The sequence below is a fragment of the Seriola dumerili genome, unplaced genomic scaffold (assembly GCF_002260705.1).
Source record: "Seriola dumerili isolate Sdu_G_001 unplaced genomic scaffold, Sdu_1.0 BDQW01000025.1, whole genome shotgun sequence".
Classification (NCBI taxonomy): domain Eukaryota; kingdom Metazoa; phylum Chordata; class Actinopteri; order Carangiformes; family Carangidae; genus Seriola; species Seriola dumerili.
The window spans coordinates 23,002,939-23,020,532 of record NW_019174280.1 but is presented as its reverse complement, the minus strand read 5'-3'; the positions used below and the strand labels follow the sequence as shown (position 1 = coordinate 23,020,532).

Sequence of the window (17,594 nt, the reverse complement as noted above, 5' to 3'; positions counted from 1 at the left end):
CATCTAATAAAATATGTTTATATATTTATGTATATATTGTTTATGCATAGTTAACACATAAATCTAAACTATTCAAATATTTGCCAATTAAGTAAAGGAATATAGAAACCAGGCTGATAAAGCAAAGTGAGCAACAAAGTGTGTTTTCATTTAAATGACAAATTTATTAATTTAAAAGCAACAATACGACACGGATGGAGTATCAAAAGAAAATATCAAATATTAAGTGCTTCAAATAATTGCAGGTGACAGTTTATCTTGACGAAACATATTAAAAGAAGATAAAGAACACATTTTCACTCAGCACAGTTTAACATGCAGCATCTGTTGTACACGTGTATTAATGTAGAATCTCAGTTTATTATCAGCTCAAAATGGCAGAATGTGGGTGTGGACCTACTTGTGCGCGTTAGACCGACTCTGTAGTGCAAATGCAGACAGACAAACATTTAATCACATTATACTGAGTTACTGTTCTATCATGCTGCATTGATTATCTTTTATTATTGCATGTAAACGACGATGAATGAAGCCACGACACTGTGTTAATGTACATTTTTTTGCAGTAGATTTACACACCTGCACCTTAAAGCTCCTCCCATCAATGCAGCAAACTTAAAACCCACTTTAGGCTCAAAACCCCTGAGGTCTGGCGTGCAAATACTGGCTTTACGATGCAAACATTTCTCAAAACTCTAAACTAAATACAAAAAAAACAAACATGTTATTTGTACATTTTCCAAACGTTTTGTGCTCCCTCTGACGTGGAAGTTGCTCAGCACGTTTTTAAAGTGCTACGACTCAGTGAAAGCTTGATTTGAGTTTAAAAGCAGGACGACGTCACAGACGAAACGAGGCACAGAGACGAGCCGCTCGAGCAGCTCGGTGATCACATCTACATCTCCGTTATCAAGCATGCAACTCAGGACTTACAGGAACAACTCTCCAGCTCACCTGGACCGCACCGACAGCACCTCAAGGATCCTACAGGGGCCTGGAAAGTTTCACAAACTTTTATTTCCTGGGCTTTTTACCAAGATTTGAGAATTCTTTTTGGGCTTTGATCAGATTTAGCTGACAGCAACCGGGTAATGTGACCTCCCACTGTGATGCTAGAACATGATTCTAGTGGAAAAATATGAAATAAATTTATTTATTTAGTTTTTCTTGTGGCCAAGAAGCAGTCAAATTTGAGAGGAACTCTTAAAAACAATCAAAATGAGTTTGGATTTTTTTTTCTACATTAATTAGGGCTGAACAATTCATTGAAATATAAGCAAAATCACAAAACGGCCAAGTGCAATATCCAATTGTTTGTTTGTTTAGTACAAGTCCCAACAAAAATCATTTTTATATTTTCTTCCAGAGAAAATGAAATGAAAAAACCTGCCATCCCTACTCAAATTGTGACTCACAATCAAAGTAAATGCAATGTGATGTTTTTGCTTAATGTTCAGCCCTAATATTAATGCAGTATTCAGATGCTCATGTGTTCATGTTCACATGAGCTTCAGCTGAACTCCTCTGTAAGTGTAGTTGTGCTCTGAAGGCGTCACTTCATGGAGGAATGATTACCCGAAAGAAAAACAATGTTTTTAGACGTTGACTGTGGCGTCTAATATTTGGCTACTTCTCACTCATCAGCCACGGTCAAGAGATTTTAAACCTTTAAACCCTCGGCCGACAGCTGGAGAAGTTACTGTAGGTAACACATTTTTAAATTGAACCACCCCTCTGGTCACTACATGAAGGTTTACCAGCAGCAGAGGCGAGCTGGAGAGCAGCTGCCGTCTCAGTTGGAGATGTCAGCGCTGTTGTTGCGGTTGCCGTATTTGTGGTGGATGATCAGCAGCACGACGCCCAGGAAGAAGCAGACGGAGCCCACGGTGATGTAGGCGATGCCCAGGAACGGGTTCTTGCCTCCCATCCAGGAGATGGTGCTCAGGATCATTCGCTTCCGGCCCTCGAAGCTGCGAACGGGATAATCTGAGTTCAACGAGTTCAAGAAAGAAAACAGCTGACGGCGTTTACAGATCAAACTGACCTCAGGGAAACTCACACCTCTGAGCTGGAAACCGTTTGTCAACACTTCACTTTGTCAACTGTCAGACTTCAACATCAGCTTTCTATTTATCTGTCTTTTTTCTTATTCCCAAACTTAACTCAGGAACGAGTCTGACTCTGTTTCAACTCTTTAGATACAAGATCAATAAAAACCAGGAATGATGAGCTACTTACCAAGTGCATTCATTTAGCATTTATATGACATTTTGTAGTAGTAGTTTCTAGTAGTAAATAACAATTAGAGCAGAAATAAATTAGTTAGTTCATCTAATTGTGAGAATCTGTTGCTTTTTTCTTGTTTTAATATTACAGTAAATTTAATATCTTTATAAAAAAGGGTGAAGAATGTGTTTAATGCAAATAAATTTCTTTGTTTTAGCACAAAACGTGTTTGTTTATCTGTTGTTTTGGAACTGATCAGCAACAGTTTTGTTCCAGATGTTTGAGCCTAACATGAATCCAGGAGTTCAAGGTTTACCCGACCAGCTTTTTATTGTCCTCTAGCGTTATGTGTAAACGACCTGAGGGCGTGCGTGTGCAGCGCCACGCTTCGTTTCTCGTGAAGGATACTGTAGACGACCTCCAGAGTGTAGTTTCCTCGGACCAGAGTTGGGACCATGTTGTTCTTTTTGTGGATGATGCGGTACAGTTTGCGGAAGGTCGGCAGAGCGGCGGTCCTCATCCAAACGATGAAGTCCTCGTTGATGAAGCCGTTGTTCTGTTGGTCCGAGTCCAGCTCGTAGACGGGCCTGCGCCAGTTCACCGGTTTCGTTGTGCCTGAGTTCGAAGGAAACGAATGAATGATTATTGATCAGTTATTTCTGATTGTACGCTGGAATACCTCCCGTTTTGAAAACCAATAGCTTTAACTAAAGGTTCAATGTGTTTCAGGTTTTCATGCTTTTCACTGTTTCCCTCAGTTTTCTTTCTGCCTGGGTGTAAACGCTCCAACAGATTCTTCAGAAACAACATATTTTCTCAGTTTTGGTCTCCATGCAAACTGACATATGGTTGTCATTGTTTACAGACTTTCTTCCTGGTGTGATGACATGGCCAAAGACTTTACATTAAATCCAGACAAATTACATTTTTGTGGGGGCGTTCGTGGCTCTAACAGGATAAGCCTGCCGGTTCCTCTGCTTTTGTTATTGTCAACAACTCCCACGAAAAGACCAAAACCAAGGTGTTTGTTTGTGTCTCGATACTTCCCTTCACTGTCTGTGGCTCTCAGTCTATTGATTCCTACTGAAGATGGAAATCTTTAAAAACACCTCACAAACATATAGTTTCCTTTTTCAGTAATTTCCGGCAACATCTGCTGCAGTTTTAATCAAACAAACAGGAGGAAATAAAACGTTTGTTGGGAATTATTTAATGAGTATTTGGGGCAGCAGGAAGGAGTGTGTGTGCTCTGAGGCACAGAGGAATAAAATGCATCAGGCTTTAATACACACACAATACTAGTTAGTAGGATGCATTTCTAGATTTTCATATGATTTGTTGACAATAAGAAACAATATCACCAGACTTCTTGATCGACTAATATTCAACCTATTTGGAAAGGTCCTAAACCCAAAGAGAGGTAAAGAAAAAGCTGCTGATGAAACCTTGGAAAACTGCTGTGAGGTTTGTGTTTTCCCCCGGGTTCCTGAACTTCACGTGTTTGTCGGTCCACCAGGCGATTCCTGTGGCTGTCAGAGGAATAGGAACCTTTGTGCCGTTGGGGTCGTTGTAAAACAGCTCCAACGTGTCTGAGAGAGGCGTGAACACGGTGATCAGAAATGATTCTTCAGCCAAATAAAAGCACGTTTGTTCAGTCAACAGAAGAGGAAACTCACCATTGAACATGCTGTTAGCGATGGCCCCACATGGTGCGATTGGCTTGTTTTCGTGAACAGCATATGGCTCACACTCCTTGCTGGGTTTCTGTGAAGGAGGAGGAGACTGAAGATAAATGGCACCACATGCTGGACACATTTAAAGCTGCAACAGGCCAGTTGCTGTACAAAGATGTACAAACACACACTCAACTTACCCCACATTGACACTGTCATGTTGGCTTGATTCTTTATGTTTGTTATTATAACAGGAGGTTTCTACTAAAGGCTGTCAGTGCAGCACAAGTGAAAGTAATGGATGCGCGTGTTAATTTAATATGATGCATCAAACTGTAACTGTACCGTAAGAGCAGATCTTTTGGAAATTTGTCCCTTTAATGTCCTCTGAATGAACAGTATCAGACGGACACATTGGGCGGGAGTTTGTGTTCGTGTGCAGTTTCATGGCTTCTGGAGTTGATATCTGGTGTGAGTTTCCTGGTGCAGCTCTGTCACTCTCAGTCATGTGTTACAGAGACATTTTATTTAAGTGATTCATACCTTGAGGGATTCAGTGTCTCCATTCAGCTGGCTGTCATCTCTCGACTTGACGTAGCGACGGTGGTTTTGGTAAAAGTTGGAGAGACCGTAATACATGAAGACGTTATTCTGTTGATTAAGAGAAAGAGTATAAAGGGTCTAATCAATCACACTGGCTGCGTGAGAGTTCTGGAGATCTGCGAATCTCAAAACTATATTTCTCACTTCATATGGCTGGTCCAGGTAGAAAGGTATTGTGCAGGTACACGGCCTCGTGCTGTTCCAGCTGAAGTTCTGGGAGCAGTTGAAGCAGGGACTGGACATGTCGACTCCTGTGTAATCAATCTGTGAGCAGCAAGAAAACTCATGAACTCTCTCTCTATAAATACACAGCATATACATGTAAAGAAAATTTCATCTAACACTTTTCAAAGTAGTAGTTACACCAGAATGATGCAAATCTTTGCTGGTGTTTTTGCTTTTAAAACAAGTATTAAACTGTGCATCATTATACTATTATCAAAATAGTTAATAATTGTATTTCTGTCGACTAATTGATTAATCGACTATTTGTTGCAGCTCTATACATTCTTCAGTCTTCATGAAATGTTCTCTTCTGTAAAAGAGCATCATGCCAAACTTCATTTCAAAATCGTTCATTTTCGTGTTGACTGTGGTTATCAGACAATAACTGACGACTTCTCATTAAAAGACACTGTGTTGTGGTGAAGTCCGTACATTCCTATACTGGAGACAGTTATTCACGTTTCTAGATGAACATGGCTTTTCAGAAAATGTCTTGTCACATACAACAAAACCCGGAGAACTGCCAACAAATGCGGCCTGAGTAAAACGCACAATTTTTTAATGGAGTTTGGCGTGAGTGGTGCATCATGTTGCGGTATTGGGTAGAAATAATAACTACATATTTATAACTACATATTTATTCCATGGTTGATACTGTTTACTCCTGACATGTCATGTAACGTTACCTCGAACTCCTTGATGTTATTGGACGTTACATACAGGCCGATGCCGATGGGAATGAAGATGAGTCCGATGATGAAGAAAGCAGGTAGGACGGTGCCCGCAGTGAGGATGGGCTGCCATGCCGGAAGTCTCTGCTGTTTAAACGCAGTGTTTTCTGGCTTCTTGCTCCGCAGATTGCCGCCACCGGGCCCGGACACGGTGATGTGTCCGTCCTCGTCTTTGGCGTTGTAGCTAGACGCCATCATGACTGCTGATCGTTGTTACGAAGTTGTTGCTAACTTTAGCCAGCTAACACCGTTAGCTTCTCACCGTCACTAATGTGTAAACACACCAGATTTAACGTCCCACTGGCTCTCTGACATATGACGACTAGCGACGTAAGTTACAAATTTACGTTGCTAACGTAATGTCATTTGTGTTTGTTAAATATTTGATAGATTTAGTCCATTGCGTCAGTCACCAAACGGCTAGCTAAAACGCTAACCACTGCTGGTCCTCCAGGAAGTTTACAAACAAGTGTACGCAACGCGCGGTGACCTCACCGATTCGGTTGCTGCCTTCAGGTGCCGTCGGAAATAATTATTACAGTCAATTATCAAACAGTGGGATATTTTAAGGACACCTACACCGAATTAAAAAAATGAGCTGAACAGGAAGAAACAATGAATGACTAATACTAATAAAATAATCTTTAATTTCAGCGCTGATGGAAGTTTATTTATTATAGACTGACAGACAAATCCACGATCAAACAGTTCAGAGTGTATACGTTCAGTATTTATTCAGTACCTGCTTCCATCATGAAGAAGTGGTCAGTCATTATGCATCATTATTTCTGTGTGATTTATCACAGCAATCAGAAAATAATCACATGGACTTAAAAGAATATGTATGACGTGTGTTTAAAATTTAATTTAAACAGAAAAACACGTTCTTTGTTATAAGTGGCTTTTTGGGAAGAAAACAAACACGGAAGAACTTCAAATTCTGAATTTGTACTTGTGTGTGTAACAGTTTTGATAAACACAGATAATATGCAAATGGTTCATTCCTTATACTGTATTTCCTATACCATCAAATACACTTAAATCTCACATGTCATTGCTGTCATTATCATTCCTACTTTCAGTACAACCTATGTAATTCAGCAACTTTCAAAATCCAACTATAAACCACATTCAGCTGTCCAGAACCATATAACACATAACAGAAGCTCAGGAATACTTCATGCCAAAAATATATATATTGAACAATTTCATAATCCTCAATTTTCAAACAAAAAAAGAAAATGAAAGCCAACAGGTAAAAGGAACCTATTCTGATTCTTTTTCTGTCATGTGGCATTGATGATAGTTAATATATCTATTGATTATATGTATTAACCAAAAATTCTCATGGAAATTGATCAGTTTTGTGCCAAATTCACATGTGAAAATAGATCTGATATCTTTCACGTATCATAATTTCAGATATTCCAAACTGCGTATCGCACATACAGTATAGAACCTGCAGATGACATCCTTTCTGCTCTTTATTCATTTCAAACTGCAGCCTTGTTTGTATCATGTCTTGTATAATGTAAGAGACGTTTCTGTCTCAGTGTCTTGATGAGGTTCTGCAGATAAAAGAACAGCATCTCCCATCAGACACCCTCAGATCTCAGCTCAGCGCCGGCTGCTGGCTGAATCCATCACTGAACCTGTGGTAGAGAATCACAACAGATCTGGTTTCCTCATTTTGCCTCAACGATCATATTTATTTATGATGATTCTCTGAAGAATGAATGTAATTATTTGATAAAACATGTAATATAATATATTTTAGGTGTTTAGGTGTCAGGAACGAACTGATGTCAACCAGCAGCTGAGTGGATCATAGCGGAGCTGGAAGACAACGATATTTCTGAAACAAAGGGAGAGTTTTTGAATTTATAAAACAAGGTTTTGAAGATGTTTCAAGAGCTCAGTGTTGGGGTTGACGTGTCAAACACAGGTGTAATACTTTACCAGCAGACTGGAATTCATCTGACTGGTGAGAATTGGTGAATTATTCCACGGTGGTAATCCATGTAGTCACACCACTTAAATGGAAATTAAAGCTAAATGATCTGTATTTTATTGTTGAATATTTGAGGCAGTTAACAAAGAGTGTGACACTAATGGGCCCAGACAGGTAAAAGCCTGTAGTTGTAGCTGGAGTCAGTTGGCCATTAATTGTTATCACAATATTGATATGATATTGATATTGATCTCTACATTTTTATTCAGGAAACAAAAAGTTTGAGATGCAGCTTCACTGCAGCAGGAAAGTCCTTGTCCAGGTTCCTCTACAGTTTTCCCAGAGGAAGAGGGACATGGCATGACCAGGCTCTGATGGGATTTTAACAATCCTGCCCAGCCTCTGATGTTGTTCCCAGGAAGAAACATTTGATCCACCAAAGTCTCCGTGCAGCGGCGGCAGCGGCGGCCTCGAGGGCGTCACGGCCAACACGCTGCAGCAGAAACAAAAACACTCAGCTTGTTATGAATCAGCATTTGACACTGTCCTCATGTTTACCCTCCTGTTTTCCAGATGCTTCCTCCAGACTCTTATTACCAAACCATCTCTGTCTGTCCTCTCTGCATTGTTTAATATGCTGCACCCCCCCCCTTCTCTTACATCAGCATCTCCCACTCTCTCCCTCCCTCCCTCTCTCCCTCTGTCTCTCTCTCTCCCTCTCTCCCTCTTGGCTCTTTGCTTATTAGCGGCTAATTAAGGCAGCAGAGTTTGTTGACAGCTAATCATTTATTCCGGTCTCTGTTCTCCTTTTAGAAAACATCACAGCCTGCAGATAATGTGGTTTATTGATTTGTGTTTAATGAGATATTGCAGCGAGGCAACCATTAAGACAAAGTGTGAGGCTGCTACAGTCTCATCATTTATAAGTTTAGAAACATCACATTTATAAATGGCATCAGTTTCCTCTTGACCCGGCCGTGCTGTGTTTGTACTTGTCCACGAGAGGGCGCTAGACGCTCAGTGTGTCTCCGAAGTGATACTGAAAACATTAAATATGATCTACAGTAATATTTGAAGGAAAAGTTGACATTATGATGCAGCTGTGAACACAGACATCTCCCTGATGCATCACTGTCTCTGCTCAGTTTCACAGAACTCACAGATCTTTATGTAAAACTGGACCAAGACCAACTACTCTCACTTTAAAACAGTGATGTCACTCATGGAAAATGTTTGTGGTCGACCTGAACTGTACCTACGAAGTCAAATTAAATCATTTATTAACTTATTTCAGGTACAAATGTGGAACCGACTCATTCAATCCGTGTTTTTCAAAACATAACAAAGGGTCAGTTCACCCTAAATACAAACACACATAATAATCTTTAACATTTTAATTTGTTTTTAAAGGTTTTAAATATAACTTTTCTCTTATTTTGACGAATCGTCATCATTGACAGTGTGAATTAGCCATCAGCACTTCCTGTTTGCAGTGAACCCACTGATGCGCAGAGCGCCGTCACTGGATCACTGATACTGAAGAAAACCTAAAAACTTCTGAAGCAACAAAGAACGTCTTTTTTTCGATGATTTCTACACAGATCTGTGGACGTGTGTTCGTGGTGGAAGAGAGATAAGAATGTGTGTGACTCCAAATCTTAATGTCAGTCTACAGAAACCCACCGACACCTAATCAGAAACATCTTCTTTTGTTCTTTTCCTGTCATTTCTGTCGTTATCCAAAGTATTTCAATCGACAACATTTATAGTTTGAGGTGTGAACTCAACACTAAACACTTAGTTACATTTTCTCTTTTCCACGACGTGTTGTTTTCACACATGGAACCGTCGCATGAAGCGTACGTGAACGTGTAAGCTCTGAAAATTAGTTTTCATGGCTGTTCAGCTGCATGGGTTAATGTTATGGAGGTTTCCTGGTTGATAGTCACCCCTTTGTAAGCTCTCACACACACACACACACACACACACACACACACACACACATAAAATGAAAGCTACAAAGCCATGGTGGTACTTGGTTCAGAGATAAATAGTTTTTATTTTGGTGCCTGTCACAGTTGATGAGTAAATCATTCTCCACAAACAGTTCACAGTGCTCCGGCCACTGGAAACCTCCATAAGCTGTGGTGAAATAAACACATGCTATGAAGAATATGACTGATGAGATTAAAAGTCTAGAACCTACTGCCGAGGACGGCCGACATGAAGTTAATCAAAATGGAGCTGTCACATGCAAAGACAGGTGCATAAACATTAACCCTTAAAAACCTGCTCTTTTAATTACATGAAATATCTGACAACATGTAAAGTTCAAACTGAAGGTGTGAAGATAGAAACTCGTGTTTGGAAGCTGCAGCGTCACACACCGAGTCCCAGTGTGTGTGTGTGTGTGTGTGTGTGTGTGTGTGTGTGTGTGTGTGCTGATGTGGCCTGTGTCTCACATTTGGCAGCAGATTCAGCAACAAACTCAATCATGAGATGATCACATTGAGGCGTTGCCATGGCAGCGTGTTTAGCCCTCAGCTCTTGCCTGCTGCTGCAGAGGCAGAGCCGCACACCGTCGCCTTCCTCAGCTCGATTTTCATCGACTGGCTCTCGGCCCGCGACTCTAACCTCGCCACCGCCGACACCCCCAGAACCGCCTTGCTGCTGGGTTTCATACCTTTTGACACAGGGATCCGTGTGGCGGCGCTCCGAGCTGACTGCACATCCGAACCGGGCTGGAGGGTAAACAAGGAAACAACATGAAGACACAGAGGCGAGCAGTTGAAACACAGGAAGAGAGTTTTATATAACTGTGCTGTAGGTAGAAGGTGGACGCCACAGTAAGCGTGATTTCTGAGATTCGGAAGTCAAAGACGTCTCGTTGCCAAGGTTACAACTCCAGGTTCACTCCAGGGGCCAGAGGCATAAAACTCTGTAGATTAAACCAGGAAGATTCATACGCATTCTCTTCATCAGTTATAAAGCTGTGCTGTTCTACTTTATGAATCTCTCTCATTGAGAAATTAGGCGCATGTGCACCAGCCTCATTTCCACTCCCACTTCAATTAGCCATAAGTGGATGAAGACTCTCCCTTAATCAATCAGTTTGTCTCCAGTGATCAGACACAGAGACTTTCACTGACTGTGAAACGGCATCAGTTTACTTTAGTACAATCACTCTAATGTAAAGTCCTGTTTCACTCTGAGCTTCATTTATTAAGACTAGAGAGTCTTAACGAGGCTCCAGAGGCTCGTTAAGACTCTGATTATTAATAGTGAAATAGTTTCAAACAGTTACAGGATGATTCACAGTAAATAATCAGGGTATTAAATGATGCTGAAGGAAACACGGAGCAGAATTATTTCTGTTCATGAATTGTAAAAAAGTTGTAAACGGTAAAACTTCTAACGATGACGAGTGAAGCTCCGTCAGGTTGGTTTTATTCGATGTTAAATGACGCGTCTCGTCTACTTTTGTACTTTCACTTCACTGTAACTTGGATCTCTTGGTTTCTTTTTTTATGCATCTGGCCCGTGGTCTGTTGTGGTTCATGGTCTGCGTGTTTAACATACTGTACAATACATTTACAGCGTTCTACAGAGACTCAAAATCACAGCTTACTGGGCCCATTCACACCCGTGTGAGTGTTAACTCTCTTGGATATTAATGTGCGTCGGGTTCGGTCACATACTGGAGGTTTGAACATCTGTAATCTTACGTGTAAGGTTTAAGTGCGGAGGTCAAACTGTTCACTTTGTGCCCGTGTTTGGTTAAAAGGAGGAAATCTGCCAGTTGGGAGTTTTGTGCTCGTCTTAGAGACGCCTCTGCAGAGCTGCATTCGATGCATGTCAGATCATTCCGGTGTTAGTTCATACCAGTGAGGTCACATATCATAAAGGTGCTGTTTTATACCTGGAGAGAGCGCTATCTATGCAGCACACACCACCTGATTTCATTTTGAAACATTTCAGAAGCAACTGAAACGTAAAAATATGAGACATCACTCAGACATGTTTGTTTGTGACTGGAGTCAAAGCATTCAGAAAGGGAGAAGATGGAGGACGCTCTCACCACTGACTGTGTGGGCCTGGAGGCCGCCGAGGTGACGGGTGTGATCGTTATGCTGCTCGTCATCTTGCTCGGGGTCGTCTTCCCCGTTGCGGGTTGCCGTGGGGACCGGAGCACCGTTCCTGTCGACGCTTCTTTGCTCTCTGAGCTCATACCGAGAGTTTTGAGCTTCAGCATGGGACCGCCACATCCCTCAGACGGCCTTTTGAACTGTGGGCCCAGGTGGATGTGGATCTTATTGTCCTCTGTGGTGATGATGTTGCTGTTGGCGCTGTATTTCCTGACAGGTGGAAGCCCCGGTTGCTTCTCCGGGGTCATCTTGATCACCGTGCGGGTCGCGGTGATTTCGTGAGGCTCAGGTGAGGCACATGCTTCAGCCACAGGTGTAGTGCTGACAGTGATGATGGACACCGGAGACTGAAGGCCGCCGGAGCTGCTGCCGCTGGTCTTCTCCGGACTCTTGGCCCTGGAGATGGTGGTTATCGTGACCGGAGACTTGGCTCGATCGAGACCTCCCACGGCGTCGCAGGCTTTGCTCTTGGAGCTCACGGTCGTGGGCTTGGGGACGATCGTGATGCGAGGTTTCTGAAGGCCGAGCGTCGGGATGATGGTGGTGCTGGAGAAGAAATCCTCAGCTCGAGGGCTGGTGATCTCCAGCGTGGCCGTGCTGTTCTCGTGATCCGGAGTCACTCGGATGTGCAGCGGCTGACCCGGCTTTTGGGACATGGTCATTTCCGGTGGGAGCAAGGACGTCCCGTTGGTCTTCTGAGACGGGGTCTGAGTGAGAGTGATGGCCTCTCTCTTTTTCATCCAGGGGACCCAGGACTTTCTCGCCCCGAGTTCTGCAGACGCCGGAGGGTAACGTTCAAGGACTGTGGGCTTCTTAAGACCCCGCTGTCTGAGGTTGCTCATTAAGTGGTTTTCCTCGAGGACTGATTTTCGGATAAAGCCCGCCGTCGTCTCATCCTCAGCCGGCTCACCGCCGATCACATCCGTCTGCACCGCTGTGGAGGTCACCGGGACGTCGACCATCCTCCTGCCGTTCATACTCGGCCTCAAGGCGCGACTGTAGCGCTTGGTGGCCTCCAGCTCCTTGATGAGGCCGTCCACTTCCTGACTCATGCTCTTCCTCTTCTGCTCCTCCTCCATGAACCTCTGCTGCAGGACGGAGTAATCCACCTGCAGCTGGGAGAGCTGGTCCTCCTTGTTCATCAGCTCGTGGATTTTCTCCTTCAGGGCCTGGACGTCCGCCTGCAGCTCTCTGGTTTTAGCCTCCTCCATCTTGCAGCGAATCCTCAGCTCGGCCTCGGGACTCATGACCTCGCCTTTCTCTATCGCTTTGTTTCTGGCGATCTGACTTTTCATTTCTTCCAGCAGCTTAGAGAGGGCGTTTGCTTTGTCCTGCTCTGTTCTGAATTTCTTCTCCAGCAGATCGTACTCGTCCTCTGTTTTCATTAAATCTCCCTCCACCACCTCCAGTTGTTTGAGCCTGCTCTTTAGTCTTTCTATTTCTAGCGTGAGCTCTTTCACTTTGTTGTCTTCATCTGGATTCTTGTTACTGTCCCTGTTGGCCCACTTCCTCTGCATTTCCCTCTCTGTCTCCTCCAGTCCGTCCACTCTTATTTTCATACAACTTATCTTCTTATTAAGCTCCCGACACTTTTCCTCTTCACTTGCAAGTCTTGTTTTCAGCTCATCTTTCTCTCTAGCGAGCATCGTCACTTTAACCTCCATCTCTGATTTGAATTTGAGAAGCTTCTTGCTCTCCTCAATCAGCTTCTCCGTGACCTCTGTGACCTTGCCTTGCTCTGCCTTGAACATCTTACTTAAATCATCACTTTTCTGTTCTTCCTGTTTGAGTCTCTCCGCCATGTTTTTCCTTTCGTCCACCAGTATGACGGTGAAGGACTTCAGCTTCATGAGGTCGTCTTTGAAGACCATTTCTGCTTTTTCAAACTTCGACTCCGACAACTCCAGTTCTTTCAGCCGGGTTTTCACCGTGTCCAGGTCACCGGCCAGATCCTTCACCACACGTTTCTCTTTTTCCAGGTTTGTGTGAAGCTGAGAACACTCTGTTTTGCTCCTGTTGAAAGCTCCCTCCAGTTTCTCCAGTTCAACCATCCTCTTCTGCAGTTTATCCACCTCCAGCCTCAGCTCCTTGCTGTGGTTCTCCTCCTCCTGCAGCCTCTTCCTCAGCTCCCTGCACTGAGTCTCTGTCTTGGTGATCTCCTCGTCCTTGCCCTCCATCTCCAGCACTCTCTTCCGCAGATTCTCCAGCTCGGCCATGACGGACGAATTGCCGCACTCCCCTTTGCTGATCTTCTCCCTCAGCTCCTGCAGGTCCTCCTCTGATTTCTGCAGCGCCTTGTTGCTCTCCTCCAGCTCCTCGATCTTGTGCGCGAGTCCCGCCAGCTTCAGCCTCAGCTGTCGGCTTTGTGAGTCGTGGTTGGCCAGCTTTGAGTTCATCTCCTCGTGCTCCTGCGTGAACTTGGCCGCTCTGTGCTCCAGCTCGGCCTCCAGCTTCAGGACCTTCTGGCCGTCCTCCTTGGCGGCGTCGGTCGCCACCGCCAATCGCTGCTCTTTCTCCTGCAGCTTCTGAGTGAGGTCCTGGATCTTCTGGCTCTGCTGGTCGATCTGCTCGATGTGCAGCTGCCGCTCGTCTACCAACATCAGGGCAAAGGACTTGAGCTTCACCAGCTCCGCTCTGACCTTCTCCAGCCTCCTGTTGTGGTCCTTGTCCTTACGAGCCTGGTAGGCCTTCTCCTGCTCCAGCAGCCGTTTGAGTCTGAGACACAGACAGAGTAAAACACAAGATGTGAGCGAACATATTTTAACAGAAGAATCCTGAAACAATTTCACATCAAAATGTTGACAAACATGTTTACAATCACCAATCATTGGATGCAGAAAAATAACAGTTATTATCAAGCACTCCTTTATCCTCATGTTCGACAACTCCTCCCAGGACATCTGCTCACCAAATTAAAACCATTAACTATAATTGCCTTTATTCCTGTATCAGAGGCAGAAAGATTTGATGCATTACTAAAAAAAAAAAAAAAGACCCAAAGCAGACATGAAGCAGGAAAGCAGAACAAATGGCAGCAGCAGGAAAACGGAGGGAACAAAGGAAATAAAAAAAAAAAGACGCACATTAGATTCTGAACTCTGGTGATTCTCTCTGACAGAGATCAGCCCGTCCTGTCCAGAATCACAGCTGCAGGTCAGTGTGGGGTTGATCACGAGCTGATCACAGCCGGTCGACAGACTGATAATAATAACCTGGACAGAATTTGATTTATGTTTTATTTTAACTCCATGATTGTCAAAATGATCATTCTGACGTTTTTACAGCTTGTTTCTTTGTCCTGCACAACATTAGTTTCACACTGACACCTTCAGTAACTGGATTTGATATTTTATTCTGGAAGAGTAACTTCACAGCAGACTGCACCGGCGGCGTTTTGCTGCCCTCTCTGGTTGAACGCCCAGCGGTGATGTCACAGGGTCGTGGAGTACACCTGAACATCACTGCAGCCAGGTGAAACATTAAACCACCGGAGGTCAGCGATTTCCAGTTAATGTTAAAGTCTCTTTAAGGCGCAATCGAACGTTTGAAGTTATTTGTGAAAACACGACCACTGGATTGTTTCTGTGTGTGTGTGTGTGTGTGTGTGTGGCAGCTCAGCCTATAACTGATCTACCTCCAGCCTCTTTGCTCTTGTCTCTGTCAGTTTATAAAGTAGATTCATGACATGCATCCAGCCGCATCCTCTCGCCTCTCGCCTGCGTTCTGTCTGACAGTCGTTTCGTGTTCTCATCTCCAGATGTTTTTTTTTTTAAAAACATGAAGAAATTCATCATCGTTAACCTTTACTGCATCTCAGTTCAACAACACTGTAGTATCTGCTTCACAAAGCCGAGTCTCTAATACGAGTTTTACCTTGTGTTTTAACTTCTTCTTCTTCTGAATGCACACAAACCAACAAACCAACAAACCAACAAACAAACAAACAAACAAACAAACAAACAAACAAACCAACAAACAAACAAACAAACAAACAAACCAACAAACCAACAAACAAACGCACCTTTAAAAGACAGACAAGAATAAATAATGCAACTCCACTTGGCACTTGTAGATATCTTACTTCCTGAATCACAGAGTCTTTGTGGATGTTTTGATTGTTACACTCTGACAGATTTAAACTTGCCTCAGCGCATGAAACCGGCAGGATGAAGTGATAATACGAGGCTCTGCAGAGCTGCCAACAAAGTTCTGAGACTTCAACCTGCCTGAGTTAATGTCTGTGGATGTTTAACTAATCTCTGCAGGAGTCTGTGAGTGCCTGAGAGAAAGTCTCTCCCATGGGACACGCACCGTCACATCAGACTCCTGAGCACATAAACAGGTCTCAGCGCTGCACGACAGGAGCTCTTCAAAGTCCGTATCAAACACCGATTCTACACAAAGAGCTCCTCCTGTGTCACTAACGTCTCTCCAGAAACTCTGCTCAACTTACCAACCAGTTGGGATGCAGGGCAGGTTGATCCATATCTGAGGGTGTTTTTAAAGCTGAGCAGGAGGCAGACTGCTGCTGCTGCTGCTGCTGCTGCTGCTGGGAGTCTCACAGGGTCAGGGAGGGAGCGAGGGAGCGAGGGAGGGAGCGAGGGAGGGAGGGGCCCCGGGCTCCGCGGGGAATTAGCCATCACATTCCTAACATGTCATGAGTGGACAATGAGAAAGGTGGATGTTGTGCTAAACAGCACCGCTCTGCTGGTTGCTGATGTCACCCACCCCTCCATATTTGTGGACAGAGCCGCTGCCCTAATGTGGACACTGGGGGGGGGGGGGGTTCAAGCCCTGTGGGAGGTGAGGGGGGGCAGCTTTTTGGGAGGCTCTTCCTCTACTTTCCAACCTGCTTTTGTGGTTTCCCTCAGGAGGGGGGGGGGGCACAGCAGGTATGACATAACTCATGAAGCAACTTTGAAGTTCAAACATTTTTTTCTCCTTTTCCTAAAATGTTTAAATAATTGTCTCCTGTCTGTCTTGCAGCCCAGCGGCGTTTCCATAGAAACAGGGCAACAATGCAAGGCGAGGAGGACAATGCCAGACTCTCGCACAGCCTCTCTCATTATAATCCCCCTGTATCGTGCAAAGGCAGCGGACATGGATATAAATTCCCCATAGTGGCTGGATTGTATGTGTGTGAGATCATAGCTTCAGACGGCAGAGGAGGCCTGTGGTTTGCATCTCAGAGGCTCCTAAATGAGCCAAATATGAGCAGTGCAAAGAGCTTACAGATGCAGAGGCTCTCCATCACTGCTCTTCATTATTCCAAATACAAAGTCGTACATAACAATCACCGGGACAGGAGAGCACTTTGTGCATCAATCGCCTGTGTACCGCATCTTCTGTTGCACACATGACAAGAGATATCTTCTAGTCATTCTCAGTGACAGAAGCAAAACATGATGATGCCATTTGTTGTGGAAGTGCAAGAGCATGAATCCGAAGGAGAATATTACTATGAATTTTCTTTCCCACAGAAATTCAATAGTAAACGCAGAGTGAAAGAAACAACAGCAGAGAAACACTACAAAAAACATATTCCCATTATCTCGCTATCCACTTCTTCTTCTTCTTCTTCTTCTTCTTCTCAACAACTGTTAAATGAACTGAAGTGACTCTCAGTCTCAGATCTGACATTCACAACCTGTCCACCGCGTGGCCCCGAAGACTTTCCCGCCTCTCTCTGTCACCTGATCTTCACTCTGCCACCACACTCAGTCATCACACCAGTATCATACTGGTCCCTTCCCATTAGTCAGGTGTCAGACCAACCACTCCTCCCACATGAACAACCACAGGTCGTTTTTTCCAACCCTCTGATACGAACCCCTCAACGTTAGACGATCTCTGTTGCCATGGTTACAATATAAACAGCTGGTTTCACGTGGGAATCGAACACCGCTCTCCTGTGTCACATTCGTCCATCCACCACAAACCTTTGTCTCTCTTTATCCGCCGTCACTGACACTTTTCCCCTTCGCTCCTGTCATCATCACTACGACCGCTAGATGTCGCCTAGCAACAAAACCTGACTACG

At 44.0% G+C, this 17,594-nt stretch overlaps 2 protein-coding genes across 6 annotated transcripts in view; both read right to left on the bottom strand.

Annotated features, from left to right (window-relative positions):
• Positions 1-149: 149 nt before the first annotated feature.
• LOC111240410 (cell cycle control protein 50A-like) lies at positions 150-5,940 on the bottom strand. The gene is made up of 7 exons (XM_022770415.1): positions 5,414-5,940; positions 4,647-4,766; positions 4,443-4,550; positions 3,903-3,990; positions 3,672-3,815; positions 2,635-2,841; positions 150-1,986 (listed from the first exon to the last, which is right to left on the bottom strand). Exons 1-7 carry the CDS (start codon positions 5,654-5,656, stop codon positions 1,793-1,795), a joined length of 1,104 nt encoding a protein of 367 aa, XP_022626136.1. The 5' UTR covers positions 5,657-5,940; the 3' UTR covers positions 150-1,792.
• A 180-nt stretch (positions 5,941-6,120) lies between these two features.
• The window catches only part of LOC111240408 (filamin-A-interacting protein 1-like), a 39,726-nt gene continuing 28,252 nt past the window's right edge, over positions 6,121-17,594 (bottom strand). Inside the window, exons 1-5 of one of the 5 annotated variants that reach the window (XM_022770414.1) lie at positions 16,008-16,091; positions 11,488-14,269; positions 11,329-11,393; positions 10,093-10,150; positions 6,121-7,902 (exon numbers count right to left, since the gene is read on the bottom strand). In XM_022770414.1, the coding sequence (XP_022626135.1) occupies positions 7,792-7,902; positions 10,093-10,150; positions 11,329-11,393; positions 11,488-14,154 (2,901 nt within the window). In that variant the 5' untranslated portion in view covers positions 14,155-14,269; positions 16,008-16,091 and the 3' untranslated portion in view covers positions 6,121-7,791. Of the gene's footprint in view, positions 7,903-9,449; positions 10,151-11,328; positions 11,394-11,487; positions 14,270-16,007; positions 16,092-17,594 lie in introns of those variants that run through there. The other 4 variants (XM_022770410.1, XM_022770413.1, XM_022770412.1 and 1 more) reach the window with 4 other exon arrangements.